Source organism: Opisthocomus hoazin, chromosome 3 (assembly GCF_030867145.1).
Source record: "Opisthocomus hoazin isolate bOpiHoa1 chromosome 3, bOpiHoa1.hap1, whole genome shotgun sequence".
Lineage (NCBI taxonomy): Eukaryota > Metazoa > Chordata > Aves > Opisthocomiformes > Opisthocomidae > Opisthocomus > Opisthocomus hoazin.
This window is the reverse complement of record NC_134416.1, coordinates 70,850,592-70,862,713: the sequence shown is the minus strand read 5'-3', so window position 1 is coordinate 70,862,713 and position 12,122 is coordinate 70,850,592. Positions and strand designations below refer to the sequence as shown.

The 12,122-nt window shown below is 38.3% G+C and overlaps 1 protein-coding gene across 2 annotated transcripts in view; it reads left to right on the top strand.

Annotated features, from left to right (window-relative positions):
- TEX10 (testis expressed 10) overlaps positions 1 to 12,122 on the top strand; it is a 61,903-nt gene that overhangs the window by 9,287 nt on the left and 40,494 nt on the right. For both annotated transcript variants that reach the window (XM_075416629.1, XM_075416627.1), the window contains exons 5-8: positions 529 to 772; positions 2,771 to 2,883; positions 5,160 to 5,398; positions 10,053 to 10,188. In XM_075416629.1, coding sequence (XP_075272744.1) covers positions 529 to 772; positions 2,771 to 2,883; positions 5,160 to 5,398; positions 10,053 to 10,188 — 732 coding nt within the window. The remainder of the gene's footprint in view (positions 1 to 528; positions 773 to 2,770; positions 2,884 to 5,159; positions 5,399 to 10,052; positions 10,189 to 12,122) is intronic.

The following is a 12,122-nucleotide window of genomic DNA, read 5'->3' as shown; positions in this document are numbered from 1 at the left end:
AGATTTTTGCAGAATGATATTTTTTTTTCCTATTAGAATGAACAACCCATATGTTTATTATAGCTGGAGATGGTTATTAACTGTAATAAACCTCATAAATTTGACAATACTCTGTAGTCAGTTTCATTATTTTGCTTCAAGGAGCTTAAAAGTTAAAGCTTTTATGTGTTGTTGTGCCGAGTATAGTGAATTCTTATCTGTTGGTTGAAGGTGATAATGATAATGCACATCATATTTCTCCACTTTATAGACTTTACATATAGCAATGGGGAAAGAAATACTGAAATCTAAGAAGTTGTTACAGAAGCACACAAACTTTCAGGGAGACTCGGGAGCAGGTTTGTTGTAGATGGTTTGAACTCCCTTTTTTCCTTACTGAAATATCTAGCAAGAAAGCAAGCCAACATTTAATGTGTCAAAAAGTAATTGTTCCTGTTATTCAGAGAGCAGGAAAGTGGTATTGCTCTAATCTGTTTTTAAAGGTGCGATCTTCATATTTTTTCTTTTTTCTTTGCTTTTGTCATTTAGGTCTCTGACAAGTGTAATGGACAGTGCAGAAAAAGGCCTGTCCTCGGCTGAAAACTTAAAAGGTTTTATTGAAATAATAATTCCATTATTGATTGAGTGCTGGATTGAAGCCTCTCCTGCACAATCAGCTCCCATTCTTGGAAACCTTTTGGAATCAGAATCTCAGCAGCTTATGCAGCAAGTGCTTAGTATAATACATTTATTGTGGAAACTCACAAAGCGACATGATGAAACATACAAAATGGTAAGGGAGAAGTGATCTGTGGCATAATAATGACAGTTTGTTTTGATTGGAAACTATTGATTTGGTGATCGGAAGTAATAGAAATATTTCTTTAAGAGAAAAAGCCTAGGTTTTGAGTAGAATTTGGGTTTGGATTTTGTCAAGTATCTTACTCTAGAAGAGAATCTGCTGAACTGAGCAGTGAGTTCAACGATCAGTCTTCAGGAATCCTTGACAGGCTGCAGCACAGAAGATTTTGAAAATGGAAGAGGTATTGGAGAAGAGGAGCATTTTGTCTTCCAGATAACCTCTAGAATATAAATTTGAACAAAGCTTAGAATGGAGTAGTTTGTTCCTTTTTTTGTGTGTTGAAAAGTTTTACAGGGGTGAAGGGATGGAAATGAGCAAACCCTAAACCCTTGGAAGGATAGGGGACAATGGTGGTATGAGACCCTGTGATTGCTTGGTGCAGCCTATGTTGTTGTGTCACGATTGGTAGTATCACAAGACGTTGAATCAAAACCTCAGTAAGAATTATGGCAAATATCCTTGAAGTTTTTGTGCCCTAATTATCTAGTCTGTCTTTTACTTTGAGAAATTAATTGCTATTTTTTGTAACTTTTGCAGCTCTTCCAAAATTTTTTGCAAACTGGAAAAAGAACATAATTCTCTTCCCATTTTGGCTGTTGAGAGTAGCTGGAAGGAATGTCCTGACAGCTTTTTGTTTTACCTGTGTATAGGACTGTATGTCCATTTGCTAAACACATCTGCATAAAGAATAATTACTGGAAATTTGTTTGTGGAATCATTCTATTAGACCAGAGTTAGCCAGCATACACAGCCTGACGGATGGATTCAGTGCGTCCGCACAAAACGTGCTGTTCCCTTTCATCTGTGGTACAAGGCCTCTTTGAAGCAGGAAGAAAGCAGGCTGCTGGCCTGGTAAATACCTATAGCAGCCTGCTGCCCCTAGCCTTTTTCTGTAGGGCACTGCAGAGCTGCTGCCCTTAGCAGTAGGATGTGTGCTCTTCAGCCACGTGAAAGGAGTGGTGCTGTGTTGAGATGTAGCTGGTTTAGGTACACACAGTTGCATTGTGACCTTTGGATGTTTTGCAGGAAAAAAAAAAATCTGATGGTCCATACAACTTCTTTTTTTGAGCATATTGTCTTTTAGATACAATAAACTGTTTATCATATTTTTTCTTTATAGTCACCTTTATATATAAAATGCATTCAGATGGCTCAGTTTTTGAAAATGGAAGCTCTGCTAATTTTATAGCCTTTGGCCGTACAGACCAACGTGGTTATTGGAGACACTCTGGAAAACCACTATGAATATGCCTGGTGGAAACCTGTTAATCTTTGAAATAGTTTAATGGCCATTCTCTGTTTTTTAACACTTGAATATCAATAAGATTATTCTGCCTGACCGATTTGATAGCAGTGCAGGCTTTTTTTGTGTTGAGTTCTGCTGAATGGTTTGTGGAATGGTGACTGTGAGTATCTGCTAACCCAACAAGTAAAATTATTTTTAAATACTGGAAAACAATCCTTTTTCTATAAGGATGAGCTTTCTACCATAAAGATGTTTTGTGTCAGTGGGCTTTAAACTACATGTACACTAGTGACAGGGAGAGATGAAGGCAGTGTCAGAATATGTCTTGGTAGAAAACTCAGAACAGTCACTGCAGTGATGTAAAAGCACTTCCACATCTGTAACTCACTTGGTTTAGTATTGCATACACCCACATTAATATGTGCTGAGAAAATATACTGATCCACTTTGGATTAAATGTTGTCACTCACTCAACCTTCACTTATGCCGTTATTCTATGGGCCTTCAGGCTCATGCGCAGGACTTCACATTTGTGTGTGAAAGTAAATATATATGAAAACATGCAAACAGAAGCTAAAGTGCCTGTTTTTCATTGATTTCAATAATGGATTGTGGAATATGGCTGCCTTGATGTGTTTCACTTACTACCATGTTTTCTGTCTATCATCTGCTTTCCTTAACAGGAGCTGTGGCTTCGAATGAATTACCTTGTTGATTTCAAGCACCACTTCATGCGTCATTTTCCTTATTCTCTACAAGAAACGGTAAAGCACAAAAAGAGAGATTCGTGCAAAGGGTAAGAATAAAATCAGTGTCATGTTACAGCTTTTAATTTCATAAGTGAGACAATGTGAGTCATATGCTTTATCCAGTATTAAGTTTTTAATGTTGGGGAAAAAAACCCTATTTATTGCGTATTCCTTCAAGATCTGTAGAGTTGTTTTTATAGGAAGGTAGCATTGCTTTGAATTGCTAAGTTTTATTTGTGCTTTGTAAAAGTATTGTATAGGAAGTCATCTGAATAGCCTCCAGTAGAAATTAAAAATGCAGTCTTACAGAAATGAAAATATTTTATTGAATGCTTGATTGGGAATTTGCATATTGCTATATGGTGATTTGTGTTAGTCTGACTAGTTTCGTATTTCTGCATGTTTTCTTCAGTTGACTGCTGAATTACATCAAAACATAGCTAAAACATTTTTCTCACCCAGATCTACTCTTCTGTAGTTGTATTACAGGGCTGGTTAAATACAGGTAGGATGGGAGATGGGACGTACTGTTCCTGTCCTGCATGGCCAAGCAGTACTGGAGAAGTCAAACACTTGTGTGTTTCTTCGCTATTGAGCTAGCAAGAGTGGGTGTGCCAGTTTTGTTCTGGTACAGGCCAGTAGCAGGTTGTCTCCTCTTTCCGCTCCCAGGTGTGAGACTACATTCATTCAAAGTTTGTTCTGGAGTCATTCTGTGCCACTGCAGCCTGTATAAAATGCTGGTGTTACGGGTATAAGCTGGTGTCTGTTCTAGCTTGAAATACTTGCAAACTGTGCCACTGCAGTCTAAGCTGTAGTAATATAAGCAGCTCTTGTTATACTAAGGGTCTGCCAAGGTGCAAGTGTACTTGAGACTGAGCTCATGTTTGATATTTTGATTGTTGTGTTTTCTCTTCCTGGAAGGGCACATAGATCACAGGTACAGCATAGCTCTTTGTTAAATGCTTTCATTTCAGCTAAGTCTTGCCCATCAAGTTCATAAAGCCAAAAGGTGTTTTGCTTTTCCAGGCTTTGACCTGAAGACCTTTCTTTGAAACTGAAAAATCCCAGAATTAGTAGTCAGGCAATGCAACCATCTTGTCTTATAGGCGGCACCCTGACTAACCATATTTCTGTTGACCCTTCTTCACTCTTCTACTAAGTTTTGCCTCATTCTTGAACTTTAAAGTAAATATATTGTTGGGTACGTGCAGGAGAAATAATCTGTGAAACTCTTCTTTGTGTTTTTGACTGTTACTTCAAGACTTGTGGAAACAGCTTCATGCTGTGAAAATAAGAATAGATGCTTTTGTTTTGCTTGCTTACTGATATATTGGGTTACAAGCCTGCATTTGGAAACCTTGCATGACATTTTGAGGCTTCCTTCCTTCTCTGGTTTGAAAAGTGTTGCAGAAATTTACCACAGTACTGCTGATAGTGCTTAATACCTACATATTCTGAACATGAAACAGTTACTAGCACTTATGCCACGTGTACGTGATGTCCACAGATTGAGAGTTATTTGCTCATATTGTAATGGTTGGCTCTGAACTGAAAGGTGACTACACTTAAGTTAGCGCAGGTTAAAGTGCTACTTGTTATGGCATTTTCACAGCTCTGCTTTGTGTTCTGAATGTCGGCATTCATATTGTGCAGCTTTCTGTAGCTAAGTGCTATGGGGATTTTTTTGTCTACTGGGAGTGACTAATTGGCAAGTAGAGAAGTTCTAGCATTGCGTGTCAAGCTGCAATACCCTTGATTTCTCTCTTGATATCCCTGAATTTTGTCTGTCAACCTCTGTAGGGCAACAGGATGGTCCTACAGAATATTGTGGTGGTGAAAAATGTGTTTCTCATTTGATGGAAGTTTGGAAAAAAGTACATAAATGGATTTCTTTATACTGTTCATGGTGCTTTTTGCCATTATGGGATAATGACAAAATTCATGTGATTCCTCAGAGAAGAAACACAGAAGAGACTGAAACTAAGGATTAACTTTTTTTAGTCTTCCTTTGCCAGTTTCAGTCACTTAAAAGTGCTGCTAGGCCAGAGTGAAGATGTCAGTTAAGAGAAACCAGCCATAGAGATACAATTTAGAGCTTTGTTGTTGCTGCCACTATGAATATGAGAGCTAGACATTTTGGTGGCAGAACAAAAATTTTGAAGTACCCAAATGTCAAACATGAAGACTTTTGAAATGCGTATTGGCTTTAAAACATAGATTTTTTTTTTTTTTTCACAGTATAATTTCTACCAAAGTAACATATAGTAAAAGGCACAAAATTTTTTTTACATATCTTTTTTTTTTTTCTTGCCCTCCCCCTTAGCAACAGGTATTGTATGTCATCCTCAAACAGCGTAGACCATCTTTTACTGAATTTAACCTTGTGTGACATAATGGTTTCACTAGCAAGCACTTCAACACTGCAGATGGATTCTGGCTGGCTGGACATGATACGGAAATTTGTGACAGACACTCTTCAGGACGGCAGCAAGCTGAATAGTAAGCAGGTGAACAGATTGCTTGGTGTGACTTGGAGACTAATGCAAATACAGCAAAACAAAGGTAAGATACGAGTAGTTTCTGAAAAGCAAAATTATGCTCTGACAAAGAGCTTGAGTTATTCCAGCGTTTTCAGGTCACTTCATCTTATATCCTCAGTTGTTATATCATGATGTATTTTGTCTTACAGAGGTAAATTGAATTTCATGGTCATATCCCTGTATGTAGCATTGAAAACAGCTTGATTTTTAACAGTGCTGTTAGATTCATACTGTTGATATACTAAACATTAGTATATTTGTGTATCTGTTTTCTGTTTTTACTATTTAAGGTATTCTTATAAATGGGAAGATGATTTTTTTTCACCGAAAAAAGATAATTGCTATGATAGGTAGAGATGATACATTAATATTCCAATCCTTATTTAAAATGTTTAACATAGCTGGTAGACTCTGTTGAGTACTGTCAGATGACCGTTCTAGTTCTGTGATGACATGAAATGCCAAGGTAGTTCTGATGGAAGCTGCTGTAGAATGCTTTCCAAGGTGTTTGATTTGAATCCTTTTCTAAGAGAAGACATATTTCCAGTTGTGACTTGCAAGACCAGTACAGTATTTTGGTTTGGCTTGCTTGCTTTGCTTTTCAAGCACTGCTTGGTTGTGTTCCAGGTGAGAACTTGGTCGACGTGTCTGTTAAGTGATTGATGTAGGACTTCTTCAAGAAAGGAATTTTTCAGTAAGTCTAGAGGTGGCAGGGATCTATTGTGTCTTACTAGTCTGACAGAAGTGAATTCCACAGCCATGGAGTCAAGTGGAGTTCATAGAAAATGCTTTGCGCTTAGCAGCAGGTTTCATTTAGTGTTGCAAGATGAAAAGATGTCAGATGTCCCTCAAATATATTTTGGCAGTTAGTTGTATCTCCTTCCAAATACGTTTTAATTAGGAAGCTGTCTATTCCTATGTCCCTGATGACAAAGATAATAAGTAATCATTCCTATCCGCACTGAAAATTTTAGCTTCCTGTTGAAGGTGAATAATGGTCCGGAGATGTGCTTGTTTCACCAGCTGAGCTAAAGTAGCAGAGTTGCTACTCAGAAAAGTAGTTTCCAAACTATTGTTAGGCTGTTAAATATTTCACACTTTTCCTTATAGTGAAACATTGATTTTTCCTTTGCTGACCAAACTTTTACCAGACAGTGGATAATGGCTGGTATTTTTCTAACTAAAGTGGTTATTTTAGTGCCATAATTTTCCTCAGGAATGCAGAACATAAGCTTTAAAAAAAGATTAAATGAAATTCTGAAAGATAAATATGTATGGATCTTGTCTGCTGATCCTGTAAATGTTCAGGAATTTCACTGCAAGTAGGAGATTCTTTACCTTGCGAATCTGTATCTGTCTCTGTGGACAGTTTATTTCATCCCTTCAAGATAATCGTTGTGCAGTACTGAAAGCCTGATGAGATGTCAGACTAAAATTCATTTACTAGCTGTAGAGGAAATACAGCCTCGACATGCTGGAGAAATGGGCTGATGATTCAGCAAGGAGAAGTGCGAAGTCCTGCACCTGGGGAGGAAGAACCCCATGCATCTGTACATGCTGGGGGCTGACCAGCTGGAAAGTAGCTTGGCACGAAAGGACCAGGGGGTCCTGGTGGACACCAAAGTTGAACACGAGCCAGTGGTGCGCCTTTGTGGCAAAGGTGGCCAGTGGTGTCCTGAGCTGCATTAGGAGGAGTGTTGATAGTGATCCTTTCTCTCTATCTGTTCTGCACTGGTGAGGCTGCACGTGGAGTATTGTGTCTGGTTTTGGGCTCCCCGATACAAGAGAGATAATGGACATACTGGAAAGAGTCCAGTGAAGGGTCATGAAGGTGATGCACAGGAGCGCATCTCCTACGAGGAAAGGCTGAGAGACCTGGGACTGTTTGGCCTGAAGAAAAGGCTTAAGGGGGTATCTCACCAACTTATGTAAATACCTGAAGGGAGAGTGCAAAGAAGAGGGAGCCAAGCTCTTTTCAGTAGTGCCCAGTGACAAGACAAGAGTCAATGGGTACAAACTAAAACTCAGGAGATGCTGTCTGAACATCAGGAACACCCTTCTTCACTGTTAGGGTGACCAGACACTGACACAGGTTGCCCAGAGAGATTGTGGAGTCTCCATCACTGGAGATATTCAGAAGCTGTCTGGACGTAGTCCTGGACAGCCAGGTCTAGTTGATCCTGCTTCAGCAGGGGTGTTGGACTAGATGACCTCCAGAGGTCCCTTTCCATCTCAACCATTATGTGATTCTGTGGAAGAACAAAAGCTTCCTTCCTTGTTTTTTTTTTTTTGTTTTTTTTTATGGTGATCTAGAAATTCTGAACTTTATTGTGTCAGATGATACTGCAAAAGATCGTACATACCAAAAATATAACTCTGATTTGTTTAAAACTTACCCAACATTGAGATTAAGAGCTTGGAAGGATATGTCTTCTTTAGAAGATGATGCAAAGGAAAAAGTGAACCATTACTATCAAATTTTTTTTAGAACAGTGGAAATCAAAAGGGGTCAAATTTAGAGAGAAAATACAAAAAGCTAGTGAATGAGAGATTAAATAACACCAGTCAACCTCCTGTGCATAATGCCACAAAAGCATGGTGGTATCTTTGCAGTTGCATTTTTCAAGGTTGCCTGTTTTGAGTAGCTATTTAGGCTGGGGTGAAATGCACCTTTTTTTTTGTGGATGTGTAGAAGAGCTTTGAGCTGTGACATTTGAAGGTTTCTCTCCCTTGTTTAAGATCAAACTCTGGGTCTGCTCTCTGTAATTAGGAGGTCTGCTCTTTTCTTGCCTCTCTCAGGTATGACTTTAGCAGCAGCTTGCCTGCTAGTTGTATTTTTTGATACATTTTCTTCCAGTAATGAAGAGAACACACTCACTTCAGAAGGAGGCTTGCCATGTGCCAATTAAAACTGAAGTATGTTAAAACTCGTGAGGACTTTGGGTGTGTTTTGGAAGTCTGTATAATGAGGACCTTTTAAGTACTACTTTTTAAGAATACATTTTTAAATTGCTTCCATTTTTAAACTTGTCTTGTTCATATGAAGCAATTCAAATAGTAGGATCTGCTTTACTAAATGTGCCATAGAGAGTTATTGGAAGGTGGCTGAATGTTTTACACACTTAGAATATTTATTTCTTATTATGTTTGTTCAGTTAACAGTTAATTAGCTAAAAACTACACAAAGGTTTAAGTGATGTTCAGTGAAAAATAATCCAGTGTTCTGTTTAAGAAATGCTGTCCAAGATAAATCTTTACCTGACGAGTATGTGAATTGAGTAAGTTGATGCTTCTGATGCAATGAAAATAATTTATCTTAATTAAAATCCATTCCAATATCTGATGTACTTTCCTGTTGACCAATATGTTAATTTCAACTTCTAAATGGCTTCTGGCATTATGCTTGAGTATGACCATTTCATTTCAGGTGCTCTTTATAGAGTATCTTTTAGTGAGAATCCCTATATGATAACTTAAATACGTTCCCTGGTAAGAGTTTTGATGATGAAAATGAGCCCATGACTGGATTCAGAATAATATTTGGTGTGATGCATTCTTGTCTTTGTGAGCAGAAGTAGCTCAGTTCAGTGTGGAACACAAAATTGTATGTGTTTTTGAATATATAAGTTACTACAACTGCTCTGTACACCTAGATGGAAAGACAAAGGTTTCTGAGTCTTGGTTTGTGAAGGTAGCAAAGTGGTTGCTACTACTTAAGTATATCTTGACAGCAATGAATTTACTGGGACCCCAAGCTCTTCTGAGACAGATTGGGTCAGGTTTCATACCCTTTGTATATCTCTTAGGTTTTCAGATGCTTCTCCTTTCTTTATAGGCTTGTCTTCTCTGAATTCAGATATTTTTCCATACTTTGTTAGTTTTTATATCCAGTGGTTTAATTAGGTTTCCAAAGACAATCTTTGGTCTGTTTCTCAGTCTACTATAATAACTTCTGCACTTGGTGTCTGGCTTTAGCCAACATAACAAGGATCTCGTATATGATAATAATGTCATAAGGATAGAACTTTCATACATTGTTTTAAGTCTGGTGGTAAAGCATAGCTGACGAGACTTCAGAGGAGGAAAGGTTTCAGTGGAGTTTAGCAGTTTTCTTTGCAGTGGCTTGCCAGAGGGCTCTTGAGGTATGTGTTTCCTGGTTCGTTAGCAAATGAGATTTGGAGCCAGCTGGTTCAAAGACATGGAGAGCTGAGAAGGCTGGTGTGTGTGACAGAGAGAAGGGGATAGTATGGAAAGAACTGAAGGCACTGTGAGAGTGAGGTTTTGAGGGTGCACGGGTGAGGAATAAAGGAGACTGGTGTGAGGTTACTGCACTAGGGGAAAAGGATGTGGAAGATAGCTGTGGAAAGCAGAAATTTATTTGTTCTCAGCTACCTTGCAATGTGTGCACTGGCCTTGTCTTCAGGAAGTTCTGAAGTTTTCACTTGCATGTTGTCTTTGTTCTTTTGTGTGACCCTTTCACAAGCTACACAAGGAGAAGTTATTTCAATAGTTTAGAAGTCTATCCTGTAGTTGTTTTAAAAGATTTTGGTACTTCCCTGTGGAGTTACGTGTTTCTGCAACTATCTACATTTTATAGCTGTTCTGTGAATGTGTATATGTATAAAATTGGAAGATCAAGAAGTGCTACTTCAGATTTTTGTATATTTTCTTTCTAGTGGCAACAGAACCCTTGATAAAAGCAGTATATACACTATACCAGCAAAGGAATCTCCTCTTTCCGGTTCGTACATTGCTTTTGAAATTTTTTAGCAGAGTTTACCAAAAAGAAGATTTGAGGACTCAAAGAGTCAGGTAAAAACCATTTGCATATTCTTTTTCATTTCAACATAATATATTTATTTCAGAATTTAGAACACTGGATTTCTATGTAGATGTTATAAAACTTCATTCTGAATCTGTATTGGCACTGTGTCACTGATACTTGAAAGCTTAGGCTCTCTCCGAGATTGGGATGTGTATTAGCTTAGTTGCCTTCTATATAGTACTTAGGTTAAGAAAAATTTTAATGATTTAAAATTTAACTTGAGGTACACCGCTGCAAACCCATAGTTACTGGCTGTGTGGTAGTAGCAGATGTGTTAAGATTGTGCAGCTCTGGCCGTGGAGCATTTCCATGACTTTAGCCCGAGGTTGTGGACTCGTGACTTACTGCCTTTGGTGGTCTGGTAGTGCCTGTCTAGTCTTCTGTACTTATTTAAGAAAAGTATTCCGTTGTTTTGGATGCGTGGTTCTAAAGAGACTAGGTCTACGAAAATGTTCTCATCCTTTTGCGTTCCTGGTTTCACGCAGCTCTTAGATACCTGACTTGCCTCAAATGACAGGAGATTATTCTCTATATTGCTGTTTTTGCACTTTTTCATCGTAAAATTTGTCCAAATTGTCTCCAAGTCTTATCTTTTCCAGAAGGTATTTTTCAGCCAAGTCAGTCTGGTTCGAGCTACGTAAAATCCTTAAACACAGATCAGGCTGCATCAGTCCTACCTCGTTTGAGAACTGCAAAGGGATGTGAGATCGTACCCATGATACCTGTTTCTGCTGCTAGGTAAAAATCAAACCTCAGGGCCCCAAGAAGTACTGGCATCCACTGGCAGAGTCAAGCTTTGGGAAAATTGTTCTTTTCTGAAGCTTCTTTGCTTTGTTAAATCTTATGTTGTGGTAATGCCTGAGTGCGTGTAGTTAGACATACAGCCAGAACGCTACCCTGTGAACATTGTAAAAAGTATGGGGAATTTGAAAGACGGACAGGAAAAAGGCTTGGGAATATTCTGTTTTCCTCCTTTTTTCATCCACAGTGAAAAAGATCTTTTTCATACTGATGAATTTCCCCGAGGTTATGTAACCACTGTTTTCTGTACTTACCTGGAAGTCTTGAGCATCTCATCTAGTTTCATGTGATCATCTAACTATCTAGAAAGCTTTAACTTTCTATCTTTAGACATCACAAATAGCAGTAGTTTTCCTGCTGTTCCGCTTAGTCTTCTACTTGGAACTGTGACATTTTTAGTAACAGAATGATATCTCAAAAATTCTTTGCAAAATGGATAATTGCACTTATGTCTGACAAGATATCTTAAGATGACATAATGTTTGTGCACTGTACTGATCCTTTTCTTTCCTTTAGAAAAAAGTGGGTCTTTTCTTCAAGATGTGGACTGGGGAGTAGATCGTGGATGGCATTCATGTTACTCCGTTCAGTTTGACATCATAGCTCCTTCAGCCCTCCTATGACTGCTGTCGTCATTTTTTTTTAATTTTTTGTGTCTCAGAAGCTTGTCAAGAGCAGTCTAAGAGGAGCAGAATTTGTGTTGGAACATTTTCAAAGAACATTAAAGTGAAGGTGTTTTATTTTAGGTATATCTGATTCAAAGGCTAGGTAGGAGCTTTTGGCGTATTGCTGCCCTGTGAAAGAAAACTTGATTCATTTATTACGAGGTTCAGAATTAATATTTTGGTGTTCATTATTGGTGTTAGTTATTGTCACCCCTAATCGCTACACACATGTGTAGTTATTGTGTGTGTGTATGCATGTACAGTTTGTGTGTATACACACGCACATATGCATGTATATATACACACTGGTAGAGACTTAAATGGCTGTTTAGCCTCACAACCTACATTCAACACTGACCCATGTGAGGTGCTGTAGGAAGAAGGCAAGAATTACTTTCCCATAGTACTCTAAGCTTCCAACCATTTGAAGCCTGTACTTCCTCACTGTGCAGAGC